This window comes from Narcine bancroftii, chromosome 8 (genome assembly GCF_036971445.1).
Source record: "Narcine bancroftii isolate sNarBan1 chromosome 8, sNarBan1.hap1, whole genome shotgun sequence".
NCBI classification, from domain to species: domain Eukaryota; kingdom Metazoa; phylum Chordata; class Chondrichthyes; order Torpediniformes; family Narcinidae; genus Narcine; species Narcine bancroftii.
This window is the reverse complement of record NC_091476.1, coordinates 6,204,664-6,220,252: the sequence shown is the minus strand read 5'-3', so window position 1 is coordinate 6,220,252 and position 15,589 is coordinate 6,204,664. Positions and strand designations below refer to the sequence as shown.

General features: G+C 43.3%; 2 protein-coding genes across 9 annotated transcripts in view; one reads left to right on the top strand and one right to left on the bottom strand.

Moving 5' to 3' along the window:
• Nucleotides 1-7,941, bottom strand: part of col4a5 (collagen, type IV, alpha 5 (Alport syndrome)) — a 198,393-nt gene extending 190,452 nt beyond the window's left edge. For 2 of the 4 annotated variants that reach the window (XM_069892751.1, XM_069892756.1), the window contains exon 1: nucleotides 7,491-7,727. In XM_069892751.1, the coding sequence (XP_069748852.1) occupies nucleotides 7,491-7,586 (96 nt within the window). In that variant the 5' untranslated portion in view covers nucleotides 7,587-7,727. The other 2 variants (XM_069892754.1, XM_069892752.1) reach the window with 2 other exon arrangements.
• Nucleotides 7,942-8,016: 75 nt separating this feature from the next.
• The window catches only part of col4a6 (collagen, type IV, alpha 6), a 350,543-nt gene continuing 342,970 nt past the window's right edge, over nucleotides 8,017-15,589 (top strand). For 3 of the 5 annotated variants that reach the window (XM_069892748.1, XM_069892749.1, XM_069892747.1), the window contains exons 1-3: nucleotides 8,023-8,175; nucleotides 8,637-8,741; nucleotides 8,844-8,892. In XM_069892748.1, coding sequence (XP_069748849.1) covers nucleotides 8,731-8,741; nucleotides 8,844-8,892 — 60 coding nt within the window. In that variant the 5' untranslated portion in view covers nucleotides 8,023-8,175; nucleotides 8,637-8,730. Of the gene's footprint in view, nucleotides 8,176-8,636; nucleotides 8,742-8,843; nucleotides 8,893-15,589 lie in introns of all 5 variants that reach the window. The other 2 variants (XM_069892750.1, XM_069892746.1) reach the window with 2 other exon arrangements.

The window sequence follows — 15,589 nt, the reverse complement described above, 5'->3', positions numbered from 1 at the left end:
AACTTAGGTAATGTTTGTCCCGGGTAGGTTTTCGCTATTGTATTTAATGTAAGGCTCCTATACTTGTTCGAATATTTCAATATTATTTCTTAACCAATATGTTATTTTTTCTAATGGAATACATTTATTCATTTAAATTTGGTAGTTTCTTCCTTTTAATTTGGTTATGTATTCCATTAATATTTAAAGACATATAGTTCAGCGTAGCCCTTTTATATTTTGTTTATCTTCTCTTTCCGTTTTTCCATCATTACCTTTCCTCCTTTTCCATTTCTGTTTTCTTATTTTCAACTCTTTATAAGACAACATTCCTACAACATCTAACATTTTCCTTATTCTCCTATTTCTATCTTATTTATCCCCAATCTCCCCTTCACCTCCTGAGTTGTCCTTTATCCCTTGTCGGACAACCACATCTCCCCTCTCCATTTGGATTTGCGAATCCACTCGCAAGCGTCAACTGATTTTGCAGTGACCGCTATTTCCCCCCACCCCGCCTCCCCCAGAAAAGATTTCACTTTTCATATGTCACAAAGGTCACTCTTTTAATTCCCTCCTTATTCTCTCTATTCCATTACCTTCCCTTATTAATTCTTGTCTATACTATCTATATTTTCCTCTAAGTACAGATACATTCATGTATGCTCATTGTCTCTATTCACTCTTATACCTCTTTACCCGCATACATATCAATCGTGATCATTTTTACTCTCATTACCCGTCTTCATCCCTCAGTCTATTTTTGTCTTTACCCACATACATATCAATCGTGATCATTTTAACTCTCATTACCCGTCTTCCTCCCTCACTCTATTTTTGTAATTGTTCTGCAAATTTTCGTGCTTCTTCTGGATCCGAGAATAGTCTGTTTTGTTGTCCTGGAATAAATATTTTCAATACCGCTGGATGCTTTAGTATAAATTTATACCCTTTCTTCCATAAAATCGCCTTTGCTGTATTGAACTCTTTTCTCTTCTTTAGGAGTTCAAAACTTATATCTGGATAAATGAAGATTTTTTGCCCTTTATACTCCAGTGGTTTGTTGCCCTCTCTTACTTTTTCCATTGTCTTCTCCAGTACCTTTTCTCTTGTAGTATATCTTAGGAATTTTACTACAATAGATCTTGGTTTTTGTTGTGGTTGTGGTTTAGAGGCCAATACTCTATGTGCCCTTTCTATTTCCATTTCATGCTGTAGTTCTGGACATCCTAGGGTCTTAGGGATCCACTCTTTTATAAACTCCCTCATATTCTTGCCTTCTTCATCTTCCTTAAGGCCCACTATCTTTATGTTATTTCTTCTGTTATGGTTTTCCATTGTATCTATTTTTTGAGCTAGTAGTTCTTGTGTCTCTTTAGTTTTTTTATTAGATTTCTCCAATTTCTTTTTTAAGTCTTCTACCTCCATTTCAGCTGCTACTGCCCGCTCTTCCATCTTGTCCATTTTTTTTCCCATTTCTGTTAAGGTCATCTCCATTTTATTTATTTTCTCTTCTGTGTTGTTTATTCTTTTTCTTAAATCCTTAAATTCCTGTGTTTGCCATTCTTTAAATGACTCCATGTATCCTTTAATAAGAGCAAGTATATCCTTTACCTTGCCTATCTTTTCTTCTTCTATTTCACCATACTCTTCCTCTTCTTCTTCCTCTGGGTTGACCATCTGTTGTTTCTTTGTTGCCCTTTCCTCCTCTTCTTTCTTGTTTCTATTGTCTTCTGTGGTCTCTTCTTGCTGCAGGTGTTCTGCAGCTGTCGTTGCCGGCTGTGGAGATCGACTCCCCAGCTGGTCCCCCCTCCCGTCGGTGTGTTTTTTTTCATTCGCATCGCGCATGCGCGAAGTATCGCGCATGCGCGCTTGCGCACTTTTACTCGGCTCAGCGAGCCATTTTTGTAGTCCATTATTTACCGACCTGAGGGAGCGGGTTTCTCTCTCCGCAGCGGGCCTCTTCGGACAGGTAAGGCCTTCACCTTTTTCCTCCTTTGTCTTCTCTTCCTCTCTTCTTGCCGTTGCTTTCGATTTTTCTTTTTTTGTCGCCATCTTCTTTCCACCTTTATACTCACTTTTCTGTAACTTTTATTTCTGTGCCTTTGTGTTTTCTCTTGTTTTTCCCGACTTTTCTGGAGAGGGCTGGAGTTCACCGTCCGGCCACTACTCCATCACGTGACTCCCCCGGCTAAACGTAAACTTGAGGAACAACTCATCCTGGACAGCCTTAACCTAATGGCATGACCATCAATGTTTTCCATTTTGCTGTTCTCTCCAACTTCCCTGCCACCTTACTTGGTGATCCCACTCTCTCTTGTCTTTCTACGTCTCCCACCTGCTGTCTAATATCCTAGTACCTTCCGACCTTTTTCCTCTCAACTATTTTTACCCCACCCCCTAGCCTTGAGCTGATAATAGAGGTCAACAAGATTATGAGATACATAGTCAGGGTGGACAGTAAGCATCTTCCCCCCCCCCCCCCCCCAACCTCCCCAAGGCCAGAGTAGCAAACACCAGAGGACATCTGTACTAGGTGAGGAGAGGAATATTTAGGGCAGATATAGGCGGTAAGCTTTTTTTTTAAAAGAAAGAAAGTTGGGCACTTGGAATATATTACCAGGATGGCGGTGGAGTCTGGTACAATAGGGACATATATCAGACTCTTAGTCAGGCACATGAATGCAAGAAAAATAGGTTTTAGGTGAAAGGTAGCTAAGGTTTAATTTGTTGAGTAGTTTTCTATTGGTTGGGACAACATCATGGGCTGAAGGACTTTTACTATGCTGTTATGTTCTATACTTGATATCACCCTTTCTTACGTTAGTCCCATCTCCCTGTAGATGCTATCTGACCTGCTGAGTTTCTCCAGCACCTCATTATTTGCTCTCGAAATCTATCCTTGTTGAATGCACGAAATGTGGCTGCCTCAGAAACTCAATTCACATTTGGAACCATATTTTGGAAGATCCAAAGCAATGGATTTCTTGCATTCAATTCAGAGAATATCTCTATACTGTCAGAGAGACAAAAGAATTGCATTTATAGGGGTTCTTTCATGAGGACAGGACAACCAAAGGCATTCTGAGTGAAAGTAGTCATTTTGTGGACACAGGCTATGCTTTCATATTGTTGATTGAGCTGTAACTAATGGCAAGACAACAATAACTTACATCACTAATTTAAATTATGTTTAGAATATTTTATATCCAGGCAGGAGAAAGCAATGCGTTTTCAACCAGTTCCTCGAGTGGGTTTTGAGGCAACTGCAATCTGTTTCATGAAATTGCCACTAATAGACAAGTCTCAGCCAATAAAGCAGTCTGTGCTGACGTGCAGCAAGACATGGACAATACTCAGGAATTGGCTGCCAAATATCAAGTGAGCCATACCACTGGATTCACCATTACCATATCATTCTGTATCAAAATCAGAGGTGACTGTCAACTCAAAACATGGTACAGTAAAATCCCTGTTAACTGGAATTAAAGTAACCAACAGTCTCAAGTAACTGGCAAACATAAAATTGTGGAAAATAATTAGAGAAAAATTACAGAAGTTTAACATCGTTGCATCTCACCATGAGTTTGGCAATCATGCGACAAGCAACAGAAAAATTTGCTTACCCAGCATCTACCAGTCCCCATAGATGCTGGATACCAGGGGTTTTACTGTGCAATCTGTTAAATAAATACAATGGCAGGTCTGAGAGAATTCTCTTCATCTGAGGGACTGGGCGAAGACTGGGAGATTGCTTCGCTGAGCACCTTCACCTTCACCCTGTCCGCACCAGTGACAGGGACCTCCCAGTGGCCAACCATTTCAAATCTGTGTCCCACTTTCAAACTCACAGGTCTGTCCATGGCTTCATATACTATCTCATCAAGACCACCCGTAAATTGGAGGAACAACACCTGATTTTCTCTCTGGACCCTCTCCAGCCAGATGTCATTAACATCGACTTTTCCAGTTTCTGCTAACCTGCTTTCCCTTTCTCCCTCCTCTTCTTTCCCTCAGCTCTCCACCCCTTCCCTCTCTATCCACTTAGCCATCCCTCTTCCCCTTACTTACTGCTGTGCCCTCCCTTTTCCACCTATTACCTCCCGCCTCTGCCACCATGCTCCTTCCCCTTGCCTTTTCATTCAGATGTCTACCTACTTTTTTTCCATCTCTCAATGAAGGGCTCTAGTCCGAAACATTGCTTATGTATTTTTATCTTTGCAATATAAAAGGACACTGTTTGATCTGCTGAGTTTCTCCAGCACTGTGCTTTTATTGAGGGAATGGTTTGCATTTTAGCTCTTGTAGTTCATGCACCAGCAAACACGAAATTTAGTTTTTGAAAAAAAATGATTTTAATTTTATTGAATTCCCCAAATCTTTGAGTCAGTGTTAAAGTTATGTAAATAATAAGTTACAAAACATAAACATCCATAAAATAGAAACACGGCAACAAAAAACAAAGAAAGACTGAGCAAATTAGGTCTTTATTCTTTGGAGCATAGAAGGTTGAGAGGGGATTTGATAGAGGTACTTAAGATTATAAGAGGGACAGAGTTGATGTGGATAGGCTTTTTCCATTGAGAGTAGGAGAGGTTGAAACAAGAGGTCATGAGTTAAGAGTTAAGGGGCAAAAGTTTAGAAGTAACATGAGGGGGGGATCTTCACTCCAAGAGTGGTGGCTGTATAGAATGAGTTTCCAGGAGAAGTAGTGGCGGGAGGATCAATTTTGTCATTTAAAGAAAAATTGGATAGGTATTGGAGGGTTATGGCAGAGTGCAAGTAGGTGGGACTAGATGAGAGTACTTTGTGTGGTGTGGACTAGAAGGGCCGAAATGGCCTGTTTCCATACTGTAATTGTTATATGGTTGTTATATAATATAATAACCATATGTGTCTATTTAGACTACTTCTAATGACAAAGAAAATAAACTGCCATTCATTAATATACTTCACCACTACATCCACCACTATTCCCACCCACCAGGAAACCTAAGAAACACGATCTACTTTCAAACTGTGATGAGTAGTTCCCCATTCACATTCATTCCCTCCACCATGGGCACAGTAGGCAACATGCATGAGGTGCAGTGAAAGGCTTCTTCAGCACTTCTCAAGCCCATCTGGAAGGTTAAGGACATCAAGTGACTGGAGTTTTCATTTTGGTGACTAAAAAGACTGAAATCTGATGCAAAAATCAATCTGTATCAGTGATAGTTGTCAACGTTAGAGGTTGAAACCTTTCATCAACAACACCGTCTTCTTACCCCTACCAATGACATCATCCTTAGTGGAAAGATACTGCAATTCGTTCATAGTTGTGGTGTTCAAAATCCTAAAACTACCTGCTTAAATCCTAATGGCCTGCAACATTTTAAGGAAGTAGCTCAATACCATCTTCACAGGGTATTGAGCATAAGCAATGGGTAGGTATCTTGCCAACTATCTTCTCTTCCTCTGAGCCTGTGCCACAGCTGGTAAAACAGCATCTTATATGGGTCATGCAATAACCGATCCTTTATCTATACGTGCACCCATGATTAGGTTGGAGTATCAGATTGTCATAGAGACATGCCCATTGGCCCACCATGTCAAACACCGATTTTCACTTATGCCACATGTTCGTTCAGCTAAATATTCCTAAAAATGCCACCTCCCTTCCATGCAGTCCCTGATCCACAATCAAAGTCATCAATTACTTCCAAATGTTCGAACAACTCCTACTACTCTTTGGCAGGAACCCCGGCACAGAGAACATATTGGTTCATAATGCAGACACTCTAAAAAAGAGCCCCACGCTCATGCAACAACATTTATATCCTGTTTCAAATGCCCAGAGCTTTTCATAGCCAATTAATTACTATTTGCAGTGCTCTGATATACAAAATATGAAAGGCAATTTGTTCATCCCAAGTTCTCATGATCGGAAAGCAATGACAATCATACAATATGTCACCATCATTGAACTGAACATTGATCAGGGATAATTTCCTGACAGTTCACCTGAAGGAAACAATATCATTAGACCATTTATATCACCTAGTGCATTGGGTTAACACCTGAATTAACATTTTTAATGGTACTGGAGAGTCCGTCTGGATTTTGTTCACGTGTCTGGAATGACCCCACTGCTTTCCAACTCAGAGACAAATGACCACCTTGTCTACTGGTTAGATTTTCCCTCCTATCCTTCCACCCAGATTCTGCTCAGCCATCACCCAGAAATAAAATCGATTGTCAACTGAACTGTTGAGCAGCAACTCAACTGGTAGGTAAAGAGCAAATAATTGCACCCCCACAATCATTTGCTCGTCCCTGCATTGAAAGAATCGACACAGCATCTTCCCCCATCCCTCCACCCCTCCCTGACTTGCAGATCAACGACAGTGTACAACCCTGCCAAACTTCCAGATGCAACCCCTCACATTTAGAGCATTACACCAAAGAACTGCAGAAAGTCTGCAGCATCCAGAGGAAGGAGGCAGCAGCCAACTTTTGGGGACCTGAGCATTTAGCCCTTTTGCGTAATGCACTAGACCCCAGCATCTGCAGATTGTCTTATTTACCTGCACATGGGAGAACATGCTGTGTCAGATGGTTGACCGGTTGGGATTTTCCCTTGAAAACATGCAGCTTTTTGCTCCTTCCCTTATCCGATTTCATGTTTGCCCCCCCAGATTCGTGATGACCCCCCCCCCCCACTTTCCCAGCTGTTGGTCAGGATGCCAGCAGCAAGGTTGGTCTGGGTTGCACTTTCAGGGATGGGTCTTAGCTTTTCCCCGCATGGGAAGGTGGGGGGGGGAATCAATGATGACTTGTGCCAACCTTCCCTTCAGTCTCATCATGACTCAAGTACCACCGAGTTCGGAGGGGGCAGGGTCCCAAACACCGTAACACAAGCCGGCAGGAATTGTCCGTCGCCCACAGGTATAATTCGTGCTTTGCCACCGCAGAGGGTTAAATAGTTAGTGGACAGAGAGAGAGAGTAAAATCGGGGGTTTTCTCTCCCCGTGGAGTGTTCAATGCAAAGGAGTTTCACAAAAATCAGACAAAAGATAACCATCAAAAGGCACAACAAAGCATTTTTTCAACTCTCCACCTCTCCGACAGACTTCACTGGCAAGAAGTTTGGGGCGGCGGGGATCAGATGGGGAAACTCGCGCTTTTGCGTGATAAAATGTCAAGGAGATGTCAATTGCTCACCTAGGGCCGGCAGGGAGGCAACCCCCCCCCCCCCCCCGCCCCCAGCGAACCCGATCCACCATTAAACCCGGCCGGGGAAAGCCGTGAAGGGTCCGAGCCGGCGGCGGGCTCCGTGACCCCCTTCCCAAAGTCGCATCGTCATTTTGCGCTGCTCATAATCTTCCATCAAAAGCCTCGGCGATCGCTAAACTCCCAAGTTTAACACAAGTTCCTCTCTTTCTGCTGCTTTCCCATCAGTAGGATCTTGAAGGCTTTTGGGGACGGGGACGAGGTGGGGAGGGGGGTATAAAAATGAAAAGGGTACTCACCGCTGCCTCGGAGTTCTGCACCCAAGTTGCCAGCAATGGGAGCCACAAGACCAGAGCTGCAAGTTGATCAAGGGTAAAAGTTTGTCCAAGCTTCATTTTCCGGCTCCCGACAAGAGGCTGATCAACTGACTAACTTTACACATCCATACATGTTCTATTTGGAAACGGGGAAAGAAATCTGTTTAAAAACAAGAGAGCGAAAGGAGGGTGGGGGGGGGGGGGGATCAAAGGAATCTGCTCAATGAGAAGCTGAGTGAGTGAATGTGAATCTGCTTCCTCTCTCTTCCCCCCCCCCCCCCCCACCCACCCCACCTTCTCTATTGAGCACGATCTCCTCCAGTCTCCGGGACCAGGAACCACTTCCCACCCCGACGCGGAAAAAAAAGGAGCTTCAACCTGATGTGTTCGCGTCGATCAAATCACCTCCAAAAGGCAACTGGGACGGGATGCCCCGCCCAGCCACACTGCTCCCAGCCCCCTCCCTCCATCCCTCCCTCCCAGCTCCCTCCCCATCCTCTCTATTGTTTTCTCCCCGCACAACGCTGCTTTTTACAAAAAAAGAGGGAGGGGAAAAGTTGAGCAAACTTTCTTGGTGGGACTATTTTACATTAAAATGCCTCTACCAGCGTTAGCAAGGAATTAAAGGGCGCTTGGGGTGGATTAGCGAGAACAGCTTCTTGTTAATGTGAGTATGAGCTGTTAAACTATTTATTCAAGCAACGGCTGTTAAAAATAGTAAAACTAGTTGCTGAGGTTATTTTCATGTTGCTAAATGCACTTGCTCCTATTTTTGATCGGGGACACATGCTGTAAAGTGGGTGGGGGTGGGAGAGGGGGAGAGGGAGAGAGGGGAGGTGGGGGGTTCTTTCCAAAAAGTCGAGCGAGTTGGAAGACTCCTCCCTCCCTCCCTCCCCCCCCCCCTTCCCCTTCTCAGACCGTAAACGCTGTGCACTGGCGGAGAGGGGAGAAATCCAGCTCGTTGTGCGTTGAAATACACTGCACAGATCCCCCTGGCCACTGCCCCCCTCCCTCCCTCCCTCCCTCCCCCCCCCCCCCCCCAAGGCCACGAGGTCGTGTTTATTACCCAGTCAGTGGTTCTCCTCGCTCCGTTCACACCACTCTCTCTCTCTCTCTCCCCCCCTAAAGGCGGTGGCTGTTTTCTCAATGACCGGGGCGCTACAAGTGGAGCGCGCGAAGGTGCTCCGAAGGCGCCCATGAAAGTTCCCCTCCCGCAACCAGGATGAGCCGAGGGTAAGTGAGAAGCCGTCGGGGAGGGCGAGCTGGCGTCTTTCTTCAACTGTTCCGCGGCTCCATCCTGAGGAGTCCTGACCAACTTTTGAAACTTCCTTTCAGGATCCTGCTGGTCGTCGCGGGCTGCCTGGCTGCTCAACTGGCCGGAGCGGTGAGTTGCGGGGTCCTCCCCTCCCGCAGATGGGTTTCCGCGCGCGGTCCATGATTGCCGCTTGGAAGCTTCGTGCGGCTGCCAAAACTTGCCCGCCACACTCCACCAAAGGAGTTTCAAAGCCTCCGTGGTGATTGGCGTCGATGGAGACTCTCCTCTCCAGCGCGGCCCGGATTTAAACTTTCTGGGCCGGGGGGTCTTGGTTTAAGATTTAAGATTAGTGTGAGGTGAATTATGTCAGGATTTGCAAAGCCAAGTCAGGTTGGGGGGGGGGGGAACCTTTTATCTCTCCATGGCCTTTTTCAAAAAACGGTCACTTGGGGGATTCTGTGGTCAAGGGAAACTTTACTCATAATTCAAGTTTTCAGTGTGGACTAGTTTTGTCCTCTTGGACTACAACAGGACAAACCTTGCACCTTCAAAACCTGCACCTGGTTGAGAAGCCCTGAACTGCAAAGTGGATCGAAATGACCACGTGGTCAAAATGCATTTCAAGTCGGTGATTATTTGGCAAGTCAGGGAACATTGTTAAGATCCAATCAAATGATGACCTGACAACGTTCAGCTGGTTGATCAACTAGTCTCCCTCCAGACTCTGTTGCCAACGGATGGATTGCTGGTATCAGAAGTCATAGGACTAGATTTAACCATTAAATGGGGCAAAACGATAACCTAACGATGCATCTTTTTGGCTTTAGGAGGTTCTGAAAGGCAACTGCTTTTCAGTTTTTAAAAAAAAAAACATCAGGATGTTAAGCCCCAAAATTTGCACAGCTCATTTGTCTATAAAACCCTACCTCAATTCTGTTTTGCATTTCATAACGTGGGTGACAGGAGTAAGACCTCTGATTTTCCCCTTGACTGTTTTCTGTTGAGATTCATCAGTTCAGCTCTGACCAGGTGGCCCTCTTTTCACATCAGCGAAAGTTCCAATCAAATGAGGAATCTGAATCTTTTTAGCCTTTAATCTGCAACCACTGTCAGTAATGCCTCAACTGTCCATAAACAATTGGGTAATGATGTTCATTCACAGCAGAATTAGTTCTCAGGAAAGGTTGGTCCAAATAAATCCTTGAGTGCTCATTCTTTTCAATGTATTCCGAGGCACCGTCAACGTGAAAGCCACAAATTCTTTAGAATATCTAGAAAGGTAGAATTTTTTTTTTCTTCCCTTTGGGTATTGATGGTGTTCAATGCTTGTATATAGACATTGACGGTCTCCAGTAACTTTTACAAAAGGGGTCAATGTGATTAATGCTGGTGGCTGATTTACCAATGAATAAGTGTTTTGATTAACGTCATTGGATAGCAATCGGTAGTGATGGTGCAATAACTGAGAGCTTCGAAAATGAATATTCTCCCACATAACTGAGGTCAGTTATTTGCGCACGGCCTGAACAACTGAACCTAGGAGTTGCCTGGTTTGTGAGGCTCTGGTCAATCGAAGGAATTGCAATGACACAGGTGATGTGGCAATATATTATGTAAATAGCCTTTCACAAACAATCCCCACTAACAAGGCCTGAATGCTGATTGAATCTTGTATTTGTTACTGTGGAAATCGGTTCCATTTTCAGACATTAGTGTGGTTTACTGTTTTCCACTGTGACTCACACTGGACACGCCTCCCTGATAAATAGAACATGCTGCTTGAAAGGCATGATGGATAAAATAACAGTTTCACAAGTTGATGATAGCCTAAACAGTGACAAAATCACTGCTGGTGTTGAAACAATAAATTGGTAGGTACGATACCTTCCATTTAAGATTGAATGCTAGAGCAATATAAATTGATATGTGCAGTTTGTAAAAGAGCACACCTTTTGTATAGGTTTAAGATGCAGACAAATAATCTAAGGATTCAAGATGAACCTTTATGGATAATTACATAAACGTATGCTTGAAAAACATTGACAACATGCCAATGTGTTTTTTTACCCAAAACATACAGGTTTGAAATTGGCCATTGGCCTCTCTCATCAGAGGTAATGCTTCTGACCCATATTATGCTTTCCCCCCCCCCAATTTTCATCCACACATTTGTCTACAAGGTTCCTCTGAAATGTATTTATGCTGAACCATTCATGCTGGTTTGGTGCTTTACCTCCTAATTGGCCTCTGGGAAAAGGGCTTCTCCCAAGTTCCCTCTTAGACTTGGTGCTGCAGGGTAACAGGTGCAACAGTTGGTTTTGCTGCCTCATTGATCCCCAGATCAAGGTTTGATTGTTGCTTTCTGTGTGGAGTTTGAATGTTCTCCCAGCTGTTCCTGTTTCCGCAAGGAAGTGTTGGTTGATTAATGAACCACTAATCTTTTGTCAGTAAGTGGTACAGGATAATTAAGCATGTGGGCAGCTGAGGTTGTTGGATGGAATTGATGGGCTTCTACTGCTGGGAGTTGTCAAGGGCAAAATGGGCTCCTTTTATTTTGAAATAAGTGCAAAATATTTTTTATCATATGAATACCTTGTATTACTTGATGCATTTTGTATGTATTTCAAACTAAATGTAGATGACACCTTTCGTTTAAATCTTGGCCCCTCAAACAATGATATGTACTCTTTATGGGCTTCATGGATGAGGAATATTTAGTATTATTTTATAGGTGTGATCACACAGAGTCTTCAACTTTAGAGAAGGCCTCAGGGACTCCACTCTCTTGAAATCGGAGCCATTCAGTTCCTATCAACCACACTCTCCTGCTTGGTGGAACTTGTCCTTTCACTTCCTTCCGAACCAGGGTACAGCCAGTGGCATGTGTTAGGGCCCAAACTACGAATGCCTTTTTGTCAGATCTGTGGAACAGTCCCTGTTCTAATCCTATTTGAATACTCGCCATCTGCTCTTCCCTTCCCATCCACCCTGCCACATCCTTAGACACTTAACACTTGGGCAGAAAGTGGAAAATGTGTCCCTATGTCTCCCTTACCTCCATCCAGGGCCTCAAACACATGCACCTTGTTCAACCTAATTCAGAGTACTTGGTTTAGCCTCCTCTACATCTCTGTGATCTAACTTCTGGATGGGGATTGAGCACTCTGTAGCCAACAATTTCAACCAATCATTGCTACAATTACATGTCTGTTCTTGAATTCCTCTATTGTCAAGGTGGGGCCAAACATAAACTTGAGGACAGCCTTGCACCTCATGGCATTAGCATTGATTTTTCTAATTTTTAGATAAGCCCATCTGGTTTCACTCTTTCTATTTCTTTATCTACATTGATACTTAATTGTGCACCCTGTCTCTAATTCTTTCCCCTCCCCTTCATAGAGGTCATTCCCTCTGCTATCTCCACCACTCACACCCGTGCATCACCTCTAGGCCCCTCCCTCAGCTTGTTTCCCCCTTGACATATATTTCATACCACCCCTTTCCCTTCAGCCTTGATGAAAGGTCCAGACCTGAAACATTAACTGACCTCCAGCAATCCTTTGTCTGCTCAGCTATTTAACTAAATTGGAGTGAATCACCATCACTTCTGCCCTTGCTTCTGCTTAACATCCACACAATTGTAGTGTTTATTAAAGGAAGAGTTTCTGAGATTCTGAGGGTATTTGCATTTCTTCCACAATAAACTCAAAGGTAATTGACCAATTGGCCCAGCCACATACTGAATCACTGAATGAGCGTCAAACAAAACTTTATGCTTAAGTTTGTTGGTAAATCAAACCCTCCATTTCATTGTAGCCTGTTCAGAAGCCTGTTCTCTATCTATTATCTGGACTGTTTGATTAGATTCCAGATTGTAATTTCTTTGGGTCTCTAGTCTAGACCAGCCATTCTCAACCTTTTTATTTGCTAAGGCTCAAAGTTTATGGGCCCCCTTCCGAGCCCTTTCTTTACTCCAAAAATGTTTAATCCATTGGGCTCCCTTATTAAGGATTTCAGTCTGTGGCCTACTTTAGATGTGCTCTAGCCCGCAGGGGGAGAAAGAATATGGCACCAGACGAGAATGGCTGGTCTAGACCAGCCATCAAAGACGGACCCTCGGGTGTGATAGAGCAGCAGTAATATCTGTAGAATAATGGTGTACAGTTTCACTTCAGATAATAATCAGAATGTGGCTGGGGTATGACACTGGTAGAAAATACATCAAGGAATTGCATATCATTGTCTTTTAAACCTTCCTTGTGGACATCAACCAACAGTGGAAGATGTTATTTCTTTGGCTCTTTATTGTGAAAAGAAAGGAACTTCAAAGATCGGTGGATTTTTCTAAGAAGTAAAGGAAATGAAAAAGGTTTTTAATTAAATATTCATGCAGTAAAAATAAAATGGTGTTGATAATAATTGAGAAAAAAAATCTTAATATGTGCATGGCCATCTACATTGAAGAAATGGGAATGTACTAATGAAGGAGTCTAATTTCAGACCAAATTAATAGAGACGTCTCTTTATTGATGACCAGTCAAATCAAAATATGAAATTGGTTCCTTTTTTTAAAAAAAGATCTCTGGCCTGTGATATTAAGCAGACCAAGTTCGGTTTTTGAGTGATGGATTGTGGCTGTGGTTATGGTCAGCTTTTTTGAAAATGAGATTTTAGGGTGCGATGCCAGAAGGGTCTCCTGAGGGGCTTTGGGCAACGAAGGCTTCCTGATTATGCCTCTGGAGATCAGGTTGCCGATGGTTTGGTTGCAGAGGCCACCGGAGGCTAATCGGCGGACACTCTGGGACTCTGAAAGGACTCTTTTGCTTCTCTTTCTCTGACTGCAAGAGAATCATTGCCTGGCGGCAGACTAAACACAATTTCATGTAATGCTATATCTGTTTTATTACATGATAATAAAAGAATCTTGACTCATTGCAATTTTGTTCACTTTTGTTTTAAAATTGCATGTCATGTTGCAGTAGCCCATTCTCATCAGTGGAGCCATTACAGCATGGCCCCCTTTTTGGAATGGAACCCTAACTTCAACAAGTGGTATGGATACAGATGTGGCAATTTATTCCAGGAAATAAATAACATAAACCCACAAGATGTTCATTTTCCTTGTCATTCACAACGGATTGCAGAGTTGCTGGTTAAAGTGGTAGGGGTTAATTCAGTGATGCTGGGGGTACTTAGACAATGATAAATTGAAATCACACAATTAATGACATTTGTAGTACAAAGGAGGCCATTCAGTCCATCCTGTCCACGTCAATGCGATCCCACTTTTTGGCTCTTCATCCACCGTCCTGCAAAGATGTGACTGTTCCATGTTCATCCACATACTTTTCAAATGTGAGGCTTTTGGCCTCCATCTCATTTTTTGGAAGTGCATTCAAAATGATATCAATTTGTTGACTGAAATAATTTTTTCTCAACTTCCCTTTAATCTGTCCATCAATGAACTAAATCTGTGGCCATTGTCACCAACCTCTGCTTTTCTCTTTTTGGCCCAATTATAACTTTGTATACCTCCTCTAAAACTCTCCTCAGTCACCTTCGCACCAAAAAGTAAAATCTTTGCCTCTGCTCCTAATTCTATTTTACTCAGGCTGGAAATATTTTGATATTGACAGAAGGCCAATAGCCTGAATATGCATGAGATTGTCTGATCTTGGAAGTTAAGCGGGCACAGGCCTGGTTAGTATTCGGAGGGGAGTCCAAGCATGTGCTTGCTGTAGGTTTCTGTGAGGGGCACTGGACATGGTAGTGTCTCTGTCAGCCTTACAGTAGACACCAGTCAAAGAATTACATGTATATTACATTCTAAATGTAACATTACATGACAATAATGTACCTTGAAAGCTCCTGTGCATTTCTGGTTTCTTCCTATCATTCAATAACCAGAACTATTTAATTGGTGTTACAGACAGACATGAGATTTGAACCCCGGTCCCAATCGCTGGCGCTGTAACAGCATTGAGCTAACCGCTACGCCAACCCTTATCAAAATGCTGAATTTATCAGGGTTAAATTCATAATTTTGTTCCTTCCATTTTGTTTTAGTGCAGCACCTTCCCCTGAACATTCAATTTGTTTTTGTCTGGGGCCAGCTTTTCTGAGCCTGTAGTCTGGAAAAGGATTGAGATTGCCCATCAAACTGGATTGAGAGCTGTCGTGCTGAACATTGAAAATCAATCAGGGCTTTAAATAGAAATTGAGGAAAAATAATTTGCGGGGCTAAGTAATAGAGTAGGGGGAGTAGGACTGAATTAAGAAGCTGAAATGGATGTGAGGGACAGATAGGGTTTCTCTGTTGCCATTATGTTTTGTGGGGACAAGCAGAAGCCTTGCAAAGTTATTCAGGGCTTTGTGAGGTCTTGTGTAGCACGTAGCTTTATTGCTGAATGCTGGCTTTGCAGTCAGCGTAGCATGGATATTTGATCCCTGGGTAAGTAGGTTGCTCTTTCAAGAGCAAATCCAGAAGCTTGTCCTATGCCCTCTGGAATTTAAAAGAACGGTGGTTGGGGGGCGGGGGGGGGCGGGGGGGGGGTGGGGTTTGTCGGTCGTTGTCATTGAGGCAGAAAATTCTGAGAGGAATGACAAGGTCGATGATGAGAGGCTCACTTCTTGGTGATGAGTCTAGAACATGCATGCATATTTTAGGATAAGAGGGCAGCCATTATGGGCTGAGATGAGGAGAAGTTCTGTAAATCTTCATGGTGGTGGGGGGAGTCTGGGGATATATTGTGAAGCAGACTTTTGAGCAGTGAGCACAGACTGGTAATGGAAAATGGACAAAGCATGTCAGCTTCTAATTGGATGT